The sequence below is a fragment of the Sorex araneus genome, chromosome 1 (genome assembly GCF_027595985.1).
Source record: "Sorex araneus isolate mSorAra2 chromosome 1, mSorAra2.pri, whole genome shotgun sequence".
NCBI lineage: Eukaryota > Metazoa > Chordata > Mammalia > Eulipotyphla > Soricidae > Sorex > Sorex araneus.
The window spans coordinates 73,250,747-73,273,315 of NC_073302.1; the positions used below are offsets into that span (position 1 = coordinate 73,250,747).

At 44.8% G+C, this 22,569-nt stretch overlaps 1 protein-coding gene across 3 annotated transcripts in view; it reads left to right on the forward strand.

Annotated features, from left to right (window-relative positions):
- Positions 1 to 22,569, forward strand: part of PIP5K1B (phosphatidylinositol-4-phosphate 5-kinase type 1 beta) — a 354,670-nt gene that overhangs the window by 328,980 nt on the left and 3,121 nt on the right. For all 3 annotated transcript variants that reach the window (XM_055132200.1, XM_055132196.1, XM_055132192.1), the window contains one exon: positions 3,694 to 3,811. In XM_055132200.1, the coding sequence (XP_054988175.1) occupies positions 3,694 to 3,811 (118 nt within the window). The remainder of the gene's footprint in view (positions 1 to 3,693; positions 3,812 to 22,569) is intronic.

Consider the following 22,569-nt stretch of genomic DNA (forward strand, 5'->3'; position numbering starts at 1 on the left):
GATGGCCGAAGTCTCTCCACACTCACTCTCTTCTGTATCTTCCCATGCTTATTTTTCTCTCCGGCACTTTTGACCACCTCAGGATCTCTATCTTGAGCGATTCTTTCACCGTCTGCCTTCCCGGTGCTCTGTGACATGCTTGAGGCGGGATGTTTGTTGATTCTGTGCTCTGCTCTGTCCTAGCACAGCACCCTGCGTGGAGGGCTGTGTGCATCACCTATTCGTGCTCACCTCTCACTCCAGCCCCCTGCATGCTCCATGGCATCCCGCTCATACCACATGTGGGAAGATGAAGCTCTGAGGGGTCCAGGGATTTATCTGACATGCTGCTAAATGGAAGAGCCAGAATTCAAAGCCACAGCCTGTGTCCAGAGTTCATGCTCTGCTTATAATGCTGGATCAGCTCAGTAGCTCTTTCCCTAAATTGTGTCCTCTTTCTCTCTTGGGAAACTGAATTTAACTAAGACTTTTAGGGAAGCCTTCTGTTCAGATCTCATTCAATATATATTGAAGTAAGACCATAACAAATATATGGTAAATGGGCCCCTTAAATCCATTAAAGAATACTCTAGAATATTTTCCATTTGGACGTGTCTTCATTTTAAGTTGATATTGTTTTCAGAAACACTAAAATTAAATTCTTCTAGGAACATAAACTCTAGGTCAGGAAAAAGGGAAAGGAGGTGGAGAGAGAGTACAGTAGGGAAGGCTCTTGCCTTTCAAGTGGCTAACCTGGGTTTGATCCCCACACCTTATACAGTCCCCCGAGCCCATCAGGAGTGATCCCTGAGCACAAACTCAGGAATAATCCCTAAGAACTGCCAAGTGTGACCAAAAAATGGTGGGGTAGAGGGCCAAGGGAAAGGGGATGATTTGTTTTGAGGTCTTATTCTACTGCAGTGTTTGTGTGTATATGTGCCTGTGTGCAGGGTAAAGGGTCAAATTTAAGGACTCTGTGCATGTGAGGCATACACTATACAACTGAGCTATTTCCCAGGTCCTTTAAAATATGTATATTGCAGGGGGTAGAGGGGAGGCTGGAGTAATAGTACAGTGGGTGGGGTGCTTGCCTTGCATGCAGCTGGTCTGGGTTTGATTTCCCATATATACATATATATAGTCCCCTGAACCCTTCAGGAAGGGATGGAGAGATAGTACAGTTGGTAGAGCTCTTGCCTTACACATACCTGACCCAGATTCGATCCCTGAGTACAAAGCCAGGAGTAACTCCTGAGCATCACCAGGTGTGGACAAAAAAGAAAACAACCCTGCAGGTGTGTTCCCTGAGCCCCATGTGAGGAGTTAAACCCTGAGCACTGCTGGGTGTGGCCCCAGAAAAAGTTTTCTCTAAAAAATATCTTTTAAGCATTTCCAGAATATTCTTTGGTTATACTCTAAATCTTAGGAGGGAAGTTAGTAAAGAAATAAAAATAAAAGGTCAGACTGACAAAGGAACCTTAGTTTTATACTGCATCAAATGTTTTATGTCATAAAATAATCCAGAGCTATTTGAATTTTTTTCTAATTATATAAAATATTAACAAAAAATAAGATAAAATTCTCCATTTGACATATAGCCATGCCACCATTGTTTATTTTGTGACCACCTATATTTGCTTTGATGTATAAGTAAGGAATTCATCTTTCTCATAAGACTTAACCAATCAGGATTGGAGGGCTTAACCAATCAGGATTGGTTAAGTCCTATACACCACGAGTATAGTGAGTGGCATCTTAAAGATTGCAAGGCAGAAACACCTCGATGAAGGTCCTGCGGGGTGGAGCACATGCTCGTGTCCAATCCTTGATATGCACAACCTGCCACCTCCCATAACAAGCCAATCACCACATCTTTGTGTTTGATCCAGACAAGTCACCTGAAAAATGCTTGTTCCAACACAGTGCCTCTGAATCAGCATTCCTTAAAGCTGGGTTTACTTAACCCAGGAACTCTGTAAAGATTTACAATAGAAAGTCAGTACCTCTTTGGAAATGAGCCACATTCACCTTGCTCTTTAAAATCAATTAGTGTCAACACTCCAAATTTATATTGTATAGCCCATCATAGCTTACTAAGAAACGGGGACTTTTTCCATTGTGTGCAGAATTTAAGAAAAATATATTAAACCAAAAGTGAAGTGATTTTAATCTCTGAATTTCCACAATTCACAAATATTCCCCAAGGGACTCCAAACACACACCCTTTTCTTCTACACTCATACATTTTTTTTAAATAACTGTCTTTTATGAGCAGTAAAATGTACAAATGAATCTGATTCATTAAGAACCACACAGTTTGGGGCAAATTTTTTAATATTGAAGAAATAATGATTTCAATTTCACCAATCTTCAATGAATAGGTAAATATGTATTGGAACAGAGTTATGGGAAATTTGCAGACTAGGAAAGACAGAAGATGCTAATGTCCTCCATGGTCTCTCCTTCAGTGGGAGGCTGACTTCAGACGACAGCTTCCAGAAGGGATAGAGCAAGCCTACAGATAGTGGGGAAGGTGAGAAGCAGTATCTAAAACCTTCATAGGGCAGGGCACTTGCCTACATGCAGCTGACCTATGTTCAATCCATGGCATCCCATATGGTCCACTGAACTCAGATCCAAGAGTAAGCCCTTGGGTATGGCTCAAAAATTAAAAAAAAAAGAAATTTTCAAATAAAAGATAATTAACACTTTCACAGGGCACATTTTCCCAAGTTAAAAATTTCTTGTATTTTAGTGATGGGCAAACAGGTTAATTCTTAGCCCCTAAATTAATTAATTTCTAACTTAAGTACTAGAAAAATGGACTCCATTTTTTCAGTTCTTAGTATTAGTTATAATGTGATAAAACAGATGCTTTCCCTTTGCAGATGACTTCCCAGTATGACTGTAGGACTGCATTCCTCTGGCTTTTGTTGTTTTTGCTGTTACTCTGGGTACCACCATCTTGGCTCCCCTTTCTCTGCACAGACTCCAATACTCTGTTGATGTAATTCATGGTACTCCAAGACTACTTGCTTGGGCTAGCAGTCACCTTGGAGCTTGGTGGAAATGCAAGCTTATGCATGATACATCGGGCCAACTAAGTTGGGAAATTTAGGGATCTGGTGTACATTTGAATTTTTGAACTTCAGATGTAACTGAACCATTCATAACAAAAAGGAAAACAGTACAAGGAAATTAGGAGTCCTAGTATTGCACAGAATTATCTCTGTAAGCTAGCAAGGCCTAAATATGGAAATATTGGAAACCAATTTTTGATGGGCATGTGGTGGCAAAGGTAGGCATTAATATTGTACATCAGTATCAACACTATTGTAACCCTATAACCTAAATTACAATAAAAATATTTTAATTAAAAATAAAACCAACTCTGTGAAGTCATGGTTGACCAGTTGGTCTCAAGATTCACAGCCATTTACCCTCACAAATTAGAAGCCACAAATCATCTCTCAAACGTGGAGTTACTCATGCTCTAAAGTAGACACAGAAGTATACACTGGAAAATAAAAACCTTAGTAAAACCAAATTCTTTCAAGTCAGGGGGGAATATGACCCTGTTTTCTTCAAACTTTTTAGTAGTATGTTTCTGTCCTCCAGATTTTACCTCCTTTGCGGCTTTAGCCATGATGTTAGACATATCTTTGGATTTTATTCAAGTGGATATATGCTCATTATTATTCGTTCTTTTTCCAGTAAAGGGTTACCTTCCAGTTCAACGTTTACCTTGGAAGAGGGGACCATCTACTTGACGTCTGAGCCAAACGCTCTGGAAATGCAGGATGACAATGCATCTGTGCTTGATGTCTACTTAGTAAGTATTTTGTTGTTGTTGTTGTTGTTTTTTCTTCCTTTTGGGTCACAGCTGGCAATGCACAGGGGTTCCTCCTGGCTCTGCACTCAGGAATTAACCCTGGCGGTGCTCAGGGGACCATATGGGATGTTGGGAATTGAACCCGGGTCGGCCATGTGCAAGTCAAACGCCCTACCCGCTGTGTTATTGCTCCAGCCCCCATAAGTAAGTATTTTTTTAAATTCTTTTACTCCCCTTCTAGCTTATGATGCTCCCAGACCCTGGCTTATATAAGACCACATTCCGTAAGCCAAGGCATACTTGGGTTTTAAAAGAAACAGTAGCACCCATACAAGTGGTGTGTCTTCACACAGGGTGTGCTTTCCTACAGTTTATGTGAAACATTGCACAAAAGTATACCCAGGGCTCAGTATTAAATCTCCAGATGTAACAGGAGAACAAATCTCACCACCTCAGGCAAAAAGGTTCTCAGTGTTATTTCCAACAAAGTAATGTCTTCTCTGACTCAAATGGGAATATCCAGAATTCAGTGCCAAAGAATCTTGCCTCCCTCACTTATCACCAACAACTGTGTCATCTGGAAGAGAATCTTTCCCATGATATATCCGTCTTTCAAGGAGTAAAGAGCTGCCCACCGAGCCTGCTCTCCAGGACTCCCTGGAATGTCACTCATGATGAAGGATATGAGCTCCCTTGAATCCGCCACATTTTATAGAAACTGTTTTGTTTGTTTTGTTTGGGAAAAGGTGCATTTGGGCCACACCTAGTGGAGCTTGGGGCTACTGCAGGCTGGAGGCTGGAGTGGGGAGTGAAGGGAGCCGCATCCAGCAGTGCTTGGGGCCAAGTGATTCCAGAGATTGAACCAGAGTTGCCATGTGCAAGCAAGCACCTCAGTCCCTGTACTGCCTCTCTAGGTCAGAGGCTGGGACTTGCTCAGCTAAGAAGCCACGTGGCTTAGTCATGGTGCTCACACATGTGCTTGCAGGGCATCTTGCTCCTCTAGCTGCAGGGCTGGCGTCCCTTCTGGGTGGCTTCAGTGCTGCCACGCACCCACAAGGCTGTGGTGCTCGCACATCTTCAGCTACAGTGATTGCTGGAGTCACACACTCTAGTGGCTAGCTCACTCACACCAGCTTCTGCCCCAGCGAGCAGATGTTCCCAGCCTTGTGCCTCCAGCAGCCGCTGCTCCATCCTGTAGACCCTCACTATTCCAGAAAGCAAGAGAGATAAAGTAATCTAATCTTACTTCATAGATGTTTCCAAGCAATGAAACTTTATTTAAAAAGAAAAAAAAAAGAAAAGAAAACAGCAATGTAAGACAGTGTTACATATTATTATTACAGCAATAATATGTAGCTTTTTTACAATAGACAGAATCTCCTGCCCCTGGCCAGGCTGTCTTCACTGGGCCCTCTGGGGGGGGGGGGGGGGCGTTGAGTTTCCCTCCTCACCCCAAGAGGAAGCCACAGCAGCCGAAAACCTCCAGAACCCAGCCACAGCCATTCTCAAGGCCCCTCTCCACACGCTCAGACGAGCCTCATCCATGAAGGAACCAGCAGAGGAACCCATGTATGCGGGACCCATGGCTGAGATTTCCAAGCCTGCTCAGATCGGGACTGGGCCTCCTCCACCCAGATCCCCAGTTTTCCAGTAGCTTGTCAGTCACACCCCCAGTGCCATGTAATTTCATCAACGACTAAGATCCAGAGACAATAAAGCAAAGCTCCCGGAAGAGAGCAATGCAGAATCTTACACTGCAGAGCCTGGCAAGCTACCCATGGCGTATTTGATATGCCAAAAACAGTAACAATAATGGACCTTATTCCCCTGACCCTAAACGCAACAGGGACGAATGGAGACGTTACTGCGCCAGCTTGAGCAAATCGATGAGCAATGGGACGACAGTGATACAGTGACTCACAATAATCAGAATCTGGAAAAACAAAAACCCCTGCCCAAGAACAGATGACTGGTTAAAGAAACTGTGGTACATCTACACAATGAAATACTATGCAGCTATGAGAAAAGATAAAATCATGAAATTTGCATATGGACACAGAGAGTATCATGCTTAGTGAAATGAGTCAGAAAGAGAGGGACAGACATAGAATGACTGCACACATTTGTGGAATATAAAGTAACATGATAGGAGACAAACACCTAAGGATAGTAGAGATAAGGGCCAGGAGGATCACTGCACAGCTTGGAAGCCAGTCTCACATTCTGGGGGAAAAGGCAGATGAGATTGAGAAGGGACCATTACTAAGTAAATGACGGTTGGAGGGATCACTTGATATGGGAGATGCATGCTGAAAATAGACTATGGAACAAACATGATGGCCGCTTAGTACCTGTATTGCAAACCATAACACCCAAAAGGAGAGAGAGAATAAGAGGGAATGTGCCTGCCTCAGAGGCAGGGGGTGGGAGGGGGTGGGGTGGTGGGAGGGCTACTGGGAACATTGCTGGTGGAGAATGGGCACTGGTGGAGGGATGGATACTGGATCATTGTATGACTGAAACATAATCGTGAAAGTTTGTAAGTCTGTAACTATCTCATGGTGACTCATTAAAATAAATAAATAAACAGTGATAATAAAGCACACATTGAACACATACTGTGTGCTAGGTGCTGCCCAAGGCTTTCTGACGCTAGCTCATTCAGGAAGAAGAGTTATATTTGTCTCTATTCATAAAGATAAGGAAACTGAACTTTAACCCGACCAATTCTCAGAGCTGGTACATGGCAAAACCAAAATTCAAATTCAGCTCAGCTATTAACTCTCCATCGCAACTTGAAATTGTGAAACCCCTTACACTATAGTACTTACTAGTTGTTATACAAGTTTTGCTTCCACCTTGTTAGAATTATCCTCCTTATGATTATGAGGAATGAATCCAAAAAGAAAAGAGCCTGGGGGGTGGGGTCCGACATTTTCTATGTTGAGAACAGTTTTTGTATGATTTTCTTCCATTTTTGTTTTCTATTTTAGTATAACCATTTGTAAGCCTTTGATTGCAGGATCCCTTTACAAACTCTTAAAAGTCTGAACTTCCTAAAGGGCCTTATTACATAGCTGACAATATTTCATAATTTAAAAATTAAAACTAATAGTGGAGGATGTGGTGTTGGAGCATTGTAGCACTGTTGCACTGTCATCCCGTTGCTCATCGATTTTCTTGAGTGGGCACCAGTAATGTCTCCTCTGTGAGACTTGTTACTGTTTTTGGCATATCGAGTACGCCATGGGTAGCTTGCCAGGCTCTGCCATGCGAGTAGGATACTCTCGGTAGCTTGCCGGGCTCTCCAAGAGGGGCAGAGGAATCAAACCCGGGTCGGCTACATGCAAGGCAAACACCCTACCTGCTGTTCGAGCATTGTATGTATAAAACTCTTTTTTTTTTTTGGAATCACTGTGAGATATACTGTTACAAAGCTTTCATGATCAGGTTTCAGTCATACAGTATTCTAACACCCATCGTTCCACCAGTGTACATTTCCCACCACCCATGTCCCCAGTTTCCCTCCCACCACTCCAATGTCCCCAAAGCCCCCATAAGAGCCTGCTCTATGGCACGCACTTTTCTTCTTCCTCTCTATCTCTACTTTTTGGCATTATGGAAACCTGATCTTTAACAAGATTTATTTAACAAGATTTAACAAGATCTTTAACAATATTGTAAATCGGAGTGCATCAAATAAAAAATAAAATTTAAATAATAAAAGTAAATAAAATTAAAACTCAGCACTGAGAGATAGCTCAAAGGTCCAGAGCATCTATTTTGCATGAGGAGCCAGAAGTGGATCCTCAATACTTTGTGTACTGAGCCAGGACAAGGCCCTGAACACCACCAGTTATAACTCAAAAACTGAATTTTTTAAATGCAGAACAATCTTAAGTATTTATTTAGTATAACAATTATTTTAATTTTAGTAAATTTTTTTTTTTGCTTTTTGGGTCACACCCAGCTATGCTCAGGGGTTACTCCTGGCTTTGCACTCAGGAATTACTCCTGGCGGTGCTTGGGGGGACCATATGGGATGCCGGGGATCGAACCCGGGTAGGCCGCATGCAAGGCAAACGCCCTACCCGCTGTGCTATCGCTCCGGCCCCAATTTTAGTAAATTATTATAAAAATAACTTTGTTTTACTAGGGACAGGGCAATATGAGAAGTATAACATCATTTTACATTTTACAATGCCTAATATCTGGCTTCATAGAAAAGCTACATTCTCCTGTCTGCTTCTGCATCCATCTATTTTGATATCACACATTATTTTTGCACCACAAAATAAACAGATAAATCATCTCTTAGTATTAATAGAAAAATGCTTTGACCTCACAGATCCCCAGAAATAGTCCCTACCTCTTTCCCCATCCCACCTCCTTCCCCGCCCCCCACCCCCCACACACAGAGTAATTCTGGTACTTTAATTTAGTCTTTTCACATGTTGCAGAACCATGAGTTAAAAATAGACACCTGGACCTAAACCTCTCTGCTTCTCATGAGAAATTATTTGGAAACTATAGGGAAGGAAAAATAATTTCTCTTCTATCCTTCTAGCTTCTTTTTGGTGTATGGGTGTTTGTTTGGTTTGGGATTGGTTTTTTTTCTTTGGTGTTTTGGCCACACCAAGAAGTGTTTGGGGGCTACTCTCAGCTTTGTGCTCATGGATTGTCTCTGATGACACTGGGGGACTGTGTGGTGCTGGGGATCCAAGCCGGGCCTCCCCATGCACAGCACCCCTTTAGCCTGTTGGAGCTCTCTCTGGCTCCGGCCCTTCCAGGTCTTGACTCACACACACACACACACACACACACCGTGAAAAAGAATAGAATAACAACAAAAAATAATAGCAATAGCAACAAATTATTTTTTAACTTTATATATCCAAGAGTTCCACATACATGGAATTCAAAAGAGAGCCAGGCAGTTGAAGCTTAGAACAGCCCTTAAAAAGGATACAGCAAAAGGAAAAGGAGAGAGAGAGCAAGAAGGAAAGTGCCTCCCATAGAGGGAGGCTGGGGGTGGGGCGATGGGGTGTTGGGGGATGGTGGGAAGGAAACAGGGGACATTGGTGGTGGGAAATGTACACTGATGGAGGGATGGGTGCTGGATCATTGTATGCTTGAAGCCCAATTATGAACAGCTTTGTGATGGTCTAGCTCATGGATATTCAATTAAAAAACATTTTGTTTTAAAGTAACGTGGAGTTCATGCCCACTTCAGTCAGTTTAATCAGTGGCTGAATAAATAGCAGTACTCCTACATTTAAAAAAAAAAAAAAGGCAGGAGACTGCTGGAACTTCAAAGGAGAGGAAGACAATTCACAGGAAGAGGAGGGGAGCTAAAGTTTGCTAAACAGACTTTGACCCTCTCAGGCAGCTAAGTCTCCAGGATTTTAAAAAGTGATCGCAGATAACAACTTTTTCTGTGGGGCACCCCCTCCATCTACATTCTATTTTTTTAATGATTTTTTTTAAATTTAGGCACTGTGATTTATAAATATGTCTATACTAGAGTATCAGACATGCAATATTCTATCACCAGTCCCACCACCAGTGTCAGTTCTTTCCACCAATATCCCCAGGTTCCCTCCCACCGGCCAGCCTGCCTTCTTTATAGGTATATTTTTAAACTTAATTATTGTGGTTTGGGTCCAGTCAGTGCTTGCAGAATTGATGCCTGTCTGGGTTAGTATATACACGTACCCCAGCTCTACAAAAAATAAAAAATAAAAGCCCTGCCCCTTGTCCCTGTTACCTCTTATCTGCCTCTTCTTCCTTCTCTCTATCTGTCTCCTTCCCTGGCCTTTTCATTTCTGTAATCTAAAACCAAGGATTTTCCCACCATTGCTACCATACATTTCCTTGTCATGTTATTCCTTTTGCCTCAGATAAGTGAGATCATTTGGTTTTAGTTTTTCTTCTGACTTCTTTTAACATGAGCTCCTCCAGTTCCATCCAAGTTGCATCCAAGTGAATCGCATGATTTCATCATTCCTCATGGTTGTATAGTATTCCATTATGTACGATACCAGGCCTTCATTATCCCCTCATCTGACATTGGACATTTGGGTTAGTTCATCTCTTAACTATCGTACTAAGTGCTGCTATTTTAAGCAGCTAAGAGAGAGGTATCGAAGGTTTTCTAATGACCATCAGCTCAATCCATATTGTAAAGGGCCTCATCTGGCAGTCACATATTTTGTTCCCCCACTCTGGTCTTGTCTATAAAAGGATAAGTTTACTTGTCTATAATAAAGACTATTAAACCTCCTCTAAGATCATCTCCGGCTTTGACAGTCTGAAACATACTCTAAATTAAAGTGTTACATGGGCTGGAGCGATAGCACAGCGGGTAGGGCATTTGCCTTGCACGCGGCCGACCCGGGTTCGAATCCCAGCATCCCATATGGTCCCCTGAGCACCGCCAGGGGTGATTCCTGAGTGCAGAGCCAGGAGTGACCCCTGTGCATCGCCGGGTGTGACCCAAAAAGAAAAAAAAATAAAATAAAAAAAAATAAAATAAAATAAATTAAAGTGTTACAGAAAGGAGGCTTCTCCAAAAATCATTTGCAGTTTCTCCAAACTTCACTATCTTATAAGCCTTTCATTAAGCCTTTTTCATAAACCTTCACAATATTTAAGGTTAAATTTTACAACAGTCACACACCATTAACTTGTAATTCTCAGGTGTGTTTTCATACCAGAGATTTTTATTTTTTGGGCTCATCTAAATCTCAAAGGAACCAGTCCATTCCCTTCGCTTTAATAAGTTCATTTGCCTCTCCAGTGTAACAGAGAGAAAGGAGAAAGCCCGTGAAGGCAGTACCACCGATACCTGTGTCTCCTTTCCCTTGACCTAATTAGAATCCTTCCCAAGCCCTCCTTACATGAAGTGACAACTGGCAGCTTCTGTTTTGGTGTTTTTGTTTTTGTTGGGGGCCACACCTGGACACACTCAGGGATCATTCCTAGCGGTGCTCAGGGGACCATATGTGGTGCCAGGGATTGAACCTCGGTGGGCCATGTGCAAGGCAAATGCCCCTGCTCGCTATCTCTCTCCAGCCCCAGCTTCTGTGCTGACTTTATTGCTACCAAACAGGTTTCTCCTATAATATTTCTGTTCCTTTACAGTAGTTTCCAACCGGGTCCTAAGTGTGATCGCCAACACCTCTGGCCCCTAAGCAACCAAGGTGTGGCTCCCACAAGAATGAGTGAATAAATGAACAGATAAACCCCCTGCAGTGAACTAGAGGTTATGAACCTTTTCTACACTGGCTCGGACCTGGACCTGTGGTTGAAGATCTAATGAGGTCTACCCATTGGTGATTGTAGCCTGCTTTGCTGGTGCTACTGTTAGATATACTAACGATTATACTGCTTAATCCCCCCTTAAACAATGCGTGTGATTCAATCCCATGCATTTATGCCTACCGGATTACATACAACATTTCCCTTTAAGGATCCACCCACCTTATTATGTATGTAAATTAGACTTGCTATCCTTTTCCCTGTGACTTGACAGGAAATCTAAAGGATGGGTTTCCTTAAAAGACAGCTAACTGAGGGGGTGGGGATGGGGGGGTGCTGCAAGATAGTTCAAGGCTAGAGCACAGGTGTCTCATGTGGGAGACCCTGATTTCATTCTTGGGTACTGAATGGCCCCACCACTGGGCCAGAACACTGCTCCACATGGCCGAGTGTCCCTGGGAATGGCTCGCATTCTGTAAAAGGCAGGGAAAGCAAAAGGCAGCTGATTGCTCCAGCATCCAGATTAAAGTGTTTTGTTCAAGCTCCGTGTGCCTAGCTCCTCGCCCACGCAGCCTTGCAAAGGCCATTCAGCTTCAAATGAGAGCATTTTCGAAATGATTGATTTGAAGTATTCAAAGCAAAGAAGGAATTCAAGGGATGGTTTTATCCAATAACCTGAAGATGTATTTTTTCCATTGAGTTTTGAGTTGCCAGCATAGATGAGGGTGGAAGGAGAGTACAGCAGAGAAGAGCAGGCTCTGATGAAGTGAAAGGGGCAATCACACACTCTTCAGAGCAGAGATAGGATCCATGTTTTACATCTTTCAATCATTCCAGATATTCTGAGGCACAATAGCTGTTATTTCAGTTGCTAAGGCAGCTTCCTTACCTGCTGTCGAATGCAATTTTGTCTTAATGGGGAATGGGAACAACCAACAGCCATTTCAGTCAAACAATGGCCTGGAGAAGAATGTCCTTTTATGACTTCCTGGGAGTGGACAGGCAGGTGGGAGATAATGGGATTGCTTTTTTATTAATATGGATGTTTTGAAAGATGGTGGTCATGCAACAATGACTTTTTTGCTTCTGTTATTCAGTCCTGTGAATAACAGACTGCACCTTTTTTTTTTTTTGGAAGGGTGATCCTAAGAATTATTCATTGACAACTCTCAATGATATTCAGCCAACCAAGCAGACAGTTCAACACTTGATCGTGGCAAGGTGGTATTGCTCAGGCCAGCATTGCTCACAGGCCACCAAGGAAACCCCAGTGTTGCTTGGGAATGGGGTTATGTATGCAGTGCAAGATTCAGAACTCTGGTCTCTGAGCATGTGTCTCTGACCCTGGCCCTATATCACATACACTTTATTTTTTATACTTCTCTTGTCAACATCTCAGTGATAACGTTCTTCTATCCAGAGATGCAGCTCTGCTAATGGTCATCTGAAGCACAAAAATGGCTGCAGGTAAAGGAGAAAAAACAATTAAGTGTGTTGTAGCCGTGCCAGGACTGAGATTTGTGCCCTGATGGGCAACTAGATTCTCGAGTGTGTGTTCCTGTGATTAATAATCATGGGTGAATGGTAGCAGGGAAGTGAAAATGATTGCATTAATGGCTTATGCGACTATGGATAAGAAAAGCAAGAGAAAAAGGAGAAACACTTTCAGTTTGGTCATGGGAGGATCTTTGGAAATTCAGTGGAACTTTCTGTGGCCAGAGAAATCACATTTCATCTTTGAGTCTACTGGCTTGAGGTTGCTGGCTTCTCTCTGAAGTGCTGGTACATTTGCACTTGCCTTGTTGGGGCCAGTGCTGGCTGCTGATACAGGGACCATGCTGTAGCTCTGAGCCGAGACAGATGGCAGGCCTCCATCCATCAACCAGGGTGCCCTGGATTCTGGTAGATTCACTGAAAGGCAAAGTGGGGAAAGAAAGGGCGGACGCTGCCTTTGATTGGGAGGTATTTCATCAGAATGCTTTTTTTTTCTTTATTGCATGGGGACAGAGCAGAGCTCAGGGGGCCACATCTGGTAATACCCACAGGGTGAGTGATTCTATGCTGGGATCCCAAGAGTGTGGTGCTGCTGGGGCCCTGCAGTGCCACAGACCCCCAGAGCCACCTCGATGTTCCTCGGGGGCTCCCAGGGCTCAAACCCAGGTTGGGTGCATGCAAGGCCTTTGCAGTTACCCCTGTGCTGCCTCCCCAGGCCCCAGAATGCAGTTTCCATCGGTTTTATGACCCCATTGTTGATAAATGAAGCAACTTCAGAGAGGACATCTATCTCTCTGTAAGCTTGGCCCCCTTAAGTTCTTGACCAGATAATTTTTCTGAGACTTGTGGAGGAGTTTTAAAACGGGGGAGGGTGGCGGCAGAGTGATAGTATGGCAGGTAGGGTGCTTGCCTTGCATGCAAATGCCCTTCCTGCTGTTCAATCCCTGGTACCTCATATGGTCCCCCAAACCTCACAAGAAGTGAACCCTGAGCACAGAGCCAGGAGTAAGTCCTGAGCACTGCCAGGTGTGAACCCCTCTCTGAAAGAGAGAGAGAGAGGGAAGAGAGAGAGAGAGAGAGAGAGAGAGAACGGACTCCATTTGCTATGCCCAGAGGACCCACATATGACCTCCATCCAGGGTGAAACAAGAGCCCCACACAGTTCGGATACCCAAGACTCCTTTTCAGTCTGCATTGGCGATCACTGCTGGAACTTTTTTTTTAATCAAACCATATGTAACTACTGTTTAAGGATTATCTTAGAGAATCAGAGTCACAAGAAGCCAGGATGCTGCCTTTATTGTCAAATCAGACCCAGAACCGAATGGACTTGTACAGCTGTGGTATAGGGGGGGGGCTTTAGTTTGTTTTTCTTTCTTTTCTGCTCTCATGGTTTAGCTTTACCTCAAAAGCCAACTTGTTCTCTGCATTTATCAAGGTCAGCTTTGCCCTTCTGTTGCTTGAGTCTCCAAAATCACTTCCTCCCCCATTTGCCTCCTGGTCCCGGGCCCTCATCCCTGCCCCCTGCCACACACTCTATTGCTTTCCTTTTTGATTTCTCTATTCCTGTCCCCATCCTTTGAAGGCTGTGTTTATTGGTTTCCTCGAGTGCTTCAACCCCCAGAGAGAAGGTTTGAGGAAGAAGAGCCTCTGATGGGGGAGCGTGTGGTCTAGGAGGGGTCGGGCCTGTGGGGAAGCGGCAGCAGCTGACTCAGAAGGAACGAACAAGACACCTAGGGCTGGAAAGCAAGTTTGACTCATACCCATGAACCTCAAGACTGGGCCTGTCCCAGGTCTGCGGAGGCACAAGAGAACCCAGAGGAATGGGTCAGTGCCGGTACTAATTCCTAAAGATTGACCCCAGCCTTGATAGCGGGAGACGGTAGGAGAAGGACAGTGTGGGGTTCTGAGGACCTAGACTGTGTCTCTGTGTGAGTTTGATTCACAGGGCAGCCTGAAAACTGCCACAGACTGGGAAACAGATAGAAACATGGTCTCACAGCTCTGGAAGGCCGGGAGTCCAAGGTCAAGAGGTTAGCCAGGCAAGGCTTCCTCAGAAAACTTGAGGACAGGATTATTCCTGCTTCTTCCAGAGTCTGACAGATTCCGTGTTGCTTAGCCTTGTTTCACTTGCCAGCCACAGTCTTGTGCCCACCCCACCATCACCCACCCTCTTCCCTGGGCCCTCAGTCCTGTCTTCTTGTGAGGGTGCCAGTCATGGGACTTGGGGCCCACCTTAATTCAGTGTGAATATGTGTGAACCTAGATCTTTTCTAATTAATGTTTTTCTAATTAATGTTTTGAATTCATGAGTGAAATCACTTTGGGGAGTAGATACTTAGAAGTGGGATAGTCTGGTCAAATTGGAGCGCCGTTCTACCTTCTTTCTTTTTGGAGAAGTGTTGTTAGCCATAGAGACTGGACCAGCTGACATTCCCACCAGCAGTGAACAAGGGTTCCTTTTTCACCACATCCCTGCCAATATTTGTTTTTAGGGTTTGTTTTTATTTCAGTTGTGTTCATTTGTTTGTTCATGGGCCATACCAGCTATGCTTAGGGACCACTTCTGATCAGGTTCAGGGGACCATATGGGGTCTTGGGGATTGAAGTTGGGTCAACCACATGCAAGGCAAATGCCCAACACACTGGACTCTCTCTCTCTCTCAAGCCCTGTGTGTAGTTTTGATTCTAAGTGTATGCTGTTCTCACTGGTGTGAAATGGCACTTGATATTTTGTTACTGAGGTAACATGGTTGGTATCTGCCTCTTTATTGGTTTGTGTGTCATACCCAGTGGTGGTCGCGGACGTTCCCAGACCTGTGCTTAGAGGGTGTTCCCTGTGATACTTGGAGGACCAGGGCCAGTGCTGGGATTGAAACCAGGCCATCTGCATAGCGTGTGCTCCAGCCCATCAAGTCCTCTTTCCTGCCCTATATTGTTTTTTTTTGTTTTTTTTTTTTTTTTTTATTTGCTGGATTTGGGGGGTTTGGGATCACATCTGGTCCCAGGAATAAGATCCACTGAGCTTTTTGACTGAGCATCCTAGGATTCTTTTGAGGATCCTATAATCCTCTCTCATCTCTAAGTCCTAGGTGTAGGGGAGATGTGTAACTCCATCCGAACCCTCTTCAGGGTGGTTGGCAGCTCAGAGCACGGGCATTTCCTCTCACTAAAGCCAAGCGAAGCTTGGGTACACTCAAGCTTCCCAACTGGATTTGAAATTGTTCCTGCTTTCAGCAAACGTTACTGCCACCTACTGGCCAGGAGAGACCTCTGCACAAGAGAATTTCAGTATTTCTACTGAGTGTGAATTGAAATTTAGGGAACTTTCCCCACCCTTCCCACTGCCCTAGCTTCTCCTTGCTCTGTGCAGGGTCAGCAGGGTGGTTCAGAGGGCAAGACAGCACCTCCGGGCAAGCCTAGAACCTCTCCACCTTTCAAGTAGGACTGGAAGTAAAGTTATTGTCCTTTACTTCCCTGTGCCAAAAGATAATTCAGTCTGGCACGCAGATGCTGCCTGAGCCCATGTGCTGCTTGCGACTAACTGGCCGAGCACATGTCGCCCGCATTGCCCCTCTCAAGATGTGGACTGGGGCTTTCTCTGCCTTTGGAGAAGTCCGTATTCCCCCTTGAGTAGTTACTCTCTCTCCCTTTGCCCTCCCTCCTTCCCCTTCTTAAAAACCTCCAAATAAAATCTGTTTTTACTTCAAAAAAATAATAATTCAATCGAGTTGGTGCTGTTGTGCAATGGGTAGGGCACTTGCTTGCCTGAGGCCAACCCAGGTTCAATCCCTGCATCCCATATGGGACCTGCGCACCACCAGGAGTGCTCCCTGAGCACAGTCAGGAGTTTGTCATGGCCAAACAAAAATAATGATAATTTGGTGATTGGGAGGGATGGCAGGAAATAGTACAGGGGTTAAGGCACTTACCTTGCATGCGCTGACCCAGACTCAATTCCTGGCACCACATATGGGTCCCTGAGCACCACCAGAAGTGATCCCTGAGCATAGGGGCAAGAGTCAACTCTGAGTGCTACTGGGCATGATCAAAAAAAAAAAAAAAAGCAAAAAGCATGTCCCCATGGGGCTGGAGCAATAGCACAGCGGGTAGGGCATTTGCCTTGCACGCAGCCGACCTGGGTTCGATTCCCAGCATCCCATATGGTCCCCTGAGCACTGCCAGGAGTAATTCCTGAGTGCATGAGCCAGGAGTAACCCCTGTGCATCGTCGGGTGTGACCCAAAAAGCAAAAAAAAAAAAAGCATGTCCCCATTTGTGGGGACATATTTGCTGACCAAGTAGAGGCTTTGTTTACTGGAAGGAGGCACTCACGCCAGAGCCCAGGAAAATGCAGTAGCACTCACTTCGTGCATGCTCCGGACTTGGAGGTCTGAGGACCTCACTCTTTCAGGTAGACACTGGCCCGGCCCGCGTGGTCTCTCCCGGACACCAACTGTCCCTTATTCAAGATAGTGTCCAGCACACGCTTTTCCAAGTGATGCACACAGGCCTCTCCCGGGCTGGCCCAGGCAGTTAGCGCCGGTGGTGGTTCGTTCTGGATGCAGCATCAGAATGCCCTGCCATGGCGGGCACACACACCCCAGCAGCGAGTAGCTGCAAAGGGCCAGCACGCCGGAAAGAACAAGGAAGCAGTGTAGACCCCCAGGTGCCAGCAGCCTGTGACCCAAACACACAAGTCATGCCCCACGAGACACCCAGAATCATCTTCACCCCGGCTTCCCTCTCGTCCCCTCCAGCTGGTCAAACTCCCCCCGGCTTTTCCTTACACGTGGTGGCAGGTGGGGGAATAACATGCACTCCCGCTTCTTTACCCAGACAACCTGTGGTAAGCATTTGTGTTGATTGCATGTTTTAGATATTGTGAATCACGCTGCTGGGAACATGTAAGGGTGCAAATATCCTTTCAGATTACTGTTTCTGTAGCTTTTGGGAAAATGCCTCAAAGTGGTATAGCTGCATCTTATGGGAAGAACAGCTTTCTCAGTCTTGGTGACGGCCCTCATGTTTGTCTCCCAGAATTCCCACCATCACCAGCTTGGTGACTTTAGCAACAGAAATGTACTGTCCCAGTTCCACTGGCCAGACCCAAAATTAAGATGCCAGTGAGCCTGGTTTTTTGTTTGTTTTATTTTGTTTTGTTTTCCATGAGAACTGTGGGGAAGAAATCTGTTCAAGGGCTTGCTCATCAAGCCTGTGTTCTCACTTGCTTGTCTCAATACTTCTTACTTGCTTATTTCCACACAGGGAAACCAGTATTCTCTCTCAAACACGTACTTCTCCCTTTCTCTCTGTTTATGTCTTTCTGAAATCTTTCTTGGGGCTGGAGTGATAGTACGTGGGTGCTTGCCTTGCACATGGCTATCTGGGTTCAATCACTGATGTCCCATGTGGTCCACTAAGCACCCTAAGCACTAAGCTCTGAGCACCACTGGGTGTGCCCCCACCTCCAAAAACTGAATCTGTTCCAGGCCTTTCTCTTTGGCTTAGAGATCATCCCTTTTTCCCTTTGTCTCTTCTCCTCTTCTATGAACGTTTGTACGTCTGAATTTCTGCTTGTCACTAGGAGTCCAGTCATTTTGATTCCCTCTCAGATGAAGACCCTTATTGTCACTTGACTGTTTCTGCAATGACTGGGACTCAGCACGTGAAGGAGACACATACATAATCCAACCAGTATCAGCACCATATCTGTATTGTGGGTTTTCCTAAAGAAAAATGGTTCCAAGCTAGGAAGGTGCTGAGAGAGGAATGACTTAGTGGGTGCAGATAAGCTGTGGCCAGAGATCTGTGGCATCTGATGCATTTTTTTTTCCTGCGTCAGTGAGCGAGATCCCAGTGGAGACTGCTTCTTACAAGTGAAATCAGGAGTATCTGCACTCGGTCCACCACACTCTCGACATCCCTGTGTGGTAGAATCAGGAGTCAGAGAAAATTCAGCAGTAGCTCCAGGGCCATGTGGCATAGCAGATAATAAAGTAACCATTTGGTTTTACAATTAGTACTTGGGACACAGAAGACTGGAAAATTCGCTGTACAATTGCCAGCCTGGAAAAATCATTGATAACCTCAGGATTCTCTTGGGTCTTTGGAAAAGACATCAGTCCAACAAGGAACCAGTTGAAACCAGTTTCCCCAGTACTCACAGTTTGGAAAAAAGAAGCCATAATCCTCAGTCCATCCCAGGAGACATCAGGAGCTGAGCCAGGTCTTTGGTTGTTGTTTTTTTTTTTAATGTAGGAGTACTGCTATTTATTCAGCTATTGATTAAGCTGATTGAATTGGGCATGAATTCCACATTACATTTTTTATTCATAATGTTAATTTTGTTTTATTTATTATTTTTTAATCACCATGAGATACAGTTACAAAGCTTTCCTGATTGAGTTTCAGTCATACAATGATCAATCACCCAACCCTCCACCAGTGCACATCTACCACCACCAAGAACCCCAGTATCCCCCCTATCCCATCCCTCCCCCACTCTATGGTAGACAATCTCCCTCATATTCTCTTGTATTGCTTATTATGAGTAGCATAAGACTCAGCGCGGCTGTGAGAGTGGCCTTATGCTCCTGGAATACTAAAATTTTAGATAATTTTAAGGTCTGGAGAAGTCTCTGCAGCAAGCTGCTCAATTCAGAGATTCTTTTGTGTGTCTCTGGATCATGGCTATTAAGGAGCTTAAGTAGCAGCCAGAGGCAGTTTGTGGGCATGACCTCCAGGGTCCCTTGGGGGTGGGGGGTGTAGGGGATGAGAAGGACTGGCCCATCTCCTATCCCTTGAGGCCTGGAGTTTGCCTTCATACCTTCATGGGTTCTAGAAGTTGAGCCAGCTTCTTCTTGGGCATTCTCTGGTCTTACCAGTCATCTCCCTGCTGATGGGTATGGAACACTTGCATGGGGCACTTGAAGGTTGACAGAAGGCCGGGCACACCAAGGGCTGCCCGCACCACTGAGGCCAGTGTTCTAACACATCAGCCACAAAATGGTGTTTTTATCCAAAACTGAATGTACCGTCTTGGTAGTTCCAAGTTCTGCCTTCTGCCTCAAGGCTTGCCCATTTAAAGCTTAGCTCTGTTCTGAGTCTAAAATGGGTTTTAACTGGGAATGTTGGACATGTGTCCTTGCGCAGCTCAGGATTCCTTCCAGCTCTGAGGTCCCCTAATGATGTGACTTCACTCTATTCATACTGCTGTGTCCTCTTCTAAAGGACACAAAAAGCCAGATGGAGTTGTTCTAAGCAGGACATGACACGGAAAAGTTGTAGAGTACATTCTTCTCAAGTGTACATGGAACATTCTCCAGGATAAGCAGGGGCGGACACAGAACAAGCCACAATAAATTTAAGGTAGTAATAAAATCCATCATCTTTTCTAACCACAAAGATATAAAAGTAGAAATCAGTTATGCGAAGAAAGCCAGAAAAATTACAAATATGTGGAGACCAAACAGCACGTGATCCAGTGACTCCACCCAGTGGATATTTTCCCAAAGAAAATGAAACAGTATTTTGCAAAGATGCATACACTCCTGTATTCATCATGAAACAACCTCCGTGTCTGGTAATGGGTGGTTGGGTAAGAAGGTCTTATTTATATTTATATACAGTGAGACACTACACAGTGAAAGAATGAGATGGAGAGATAGTTAAGATGCTCATCTTAGCGGGACGCGTGGGCAATCTCGGGCGGGAGCAATACCGTGCGCGCTCCGCCGAGATGTGACCCGGGTGGCCACATGTTTGTGCGGCCACTCTGCTGCTTATCGACCACAATCCAGAGGCCAGCTAGACTACTTTTGGTCCCAGCAACTGCTTGCAGCCATGTCTCTAGACTGTGAACTAAGCCATAGCCCCACGCCGGCCAAGGAGGGGAAATATCTTTCTCAGTTTTCTTTTTCCCTTTTCGGGGAAAAGTGGCTTGGCATCTGCCATATTACGAGGACCATTAAGGAGGTACGAACTTGGTGGCATGGGAAGAAAAAAAAAAAGGTTTGAACTTGAAACAGCGGGACACGTGGGCAGTTTTGGGCTGGGGGGATACCGTGCGCGCTCCGCCAAGATGTGACCCAGGGACCACACGTTTGTGTGGCCACTCTGCTGCTGATCGATCACGATCCAGAGGCCAGCTAGACTGCTTTTGGTACCAGCAACTGCTTCCAGCAGTGTCTCTAGACTGTGAACTAAGCCATAGCCCCATGCTGCCCCAGGAAGGGAAATGATGCAATTTCTAACATAAATCTCTCTGAACTTACTTACTAAATACTAAAATACAGAAATCCTAAACCACGTGGCTGCAATAGCGGCCACGCAACTCTCTTCATTCTCACAATGGAAAACTATCAAATGCTTCCTTGTCAGCAGGGCTGTTTTTTGGGGGGAAATTCCAACAACAATAGTGAATTTTGTGTTGAAATGTGGAATGTAATTAAGGTAAAGAGAAAATGAAGTGAAATTTATCAGCTACGCAGGCGGGGGCGGAGGCGGGGGTGTGGAAGGTATACTGGGGTTTTTGGTGGTGTAAATGGGCACTGGTGAAGGGACAGGTGTTCGAGCATTGTATAACTGAGACATAAGCCTGAAAACATTGTAACTTTCCACATGGTGATTTAATAAAATAAATAAATTTTTTTTAAATGCTCATCTTGCATGTGACTGACCCAGGTTCAATCCCAGTGCTGCCTCTGGTTCCCCCCAGTACTTCCTAGAGTGGTCATCCCTGAGCATAGAGCCAGGAGTAGGCCCCAAACACTGCCAGGTAGGACCCAGTAAAAAATACTTTTAAAAAATGGAATCTGTGGAGCAATAGCACAGTGAGTAGGGCATTTGCCTTGCATGTGGCTGACCTGGGTTTGATTCCCAGCATCCCATATGGTCTCCTGAGCACTGCCAGGAGTAATTCCTGAGTGCGAAGCCAGGAGTAACTCCTGTGTATCACCGGGTGTGACCCAAAAAGCAAAAAAAGAAAAGAGAAGAGAAAAGAAAAGAAAAGAAAAGAAAAGAAAAGAAAAGAAAAGAAAAGAAAAGAAAAGAAAAGAAAAGAAAAGAAAAGAAATCTGGGGCTGGAGCGATAGTACAGCAGGTAGGGCATTTGCCTTGCACACAGCAGACCCAGGTTTGATTTCCAGCATCCCATATGGCCCCCCAAGTACTGCCAGGAGTAATTCCTGAGTGCAAAGCCTGGAGTAATCCCTGTGTATCGCCAGGTGTAACCCAAAAAGCCAAAAAAATAAAATAATAAAAAATAAAAAATGAAATTTTGCCATATGCTAACTGAAATTATCACAAGGCAAATGCTACATGATCTCAGTTATATGTGGAATCTGAAAAGACAAAACAGAGGAGCAAAACCATTGCCATAAATACACATGTCACCCCTGAGGGCTACTGGAAGCAGAGACAGTGCTGTCAGAGGAAGGGGATAAAGAGACCAGGAGAGGCCAGGAGGTGAGGGTCTTGCCTTGCATCCCTGCCTCTTCAGCCCCCTACAGTCAGGTCTGCAGCACAACTAACCAACAGGGGCCACTTCTGAGCAGAGAGCCAGGAAGAGCCCTGAGACTACTGGCTGTAACCAAAAAAAAAAAGTTTTAAGTTCAAAATAATGAAGAAGTACAACTTCCAGTGATCGAGTCAGTCTCTGGGATGTAATGTGAAGCATAGCGATTAGTCAGAAATGGAGTGGAAGTGAGGCCGGGCAATAATACAGTGGGCACTTGCCTTGCATGTGGCCAACTAGATTCGATTCCCCACATCCCCCACATCCCCCACATTCCATATTGTCCCCCAAGCACTGCCAGAAGTAATTCCTACATCCAGAGCCAGGAGTCACCCCTGAGCTTTACTAGGTGTGAGTCCCCCAAAAAAGAAAAAAAGAAGAAAGGGAAGGAGGAAGGGAGGGCGTGTGGAACAGACTTGAAATTGCCAAGAGGTAAATCTTTAAAGCTAAATTAGTGAGTGATAGACAGTAACTCACCTTGCTGTAGG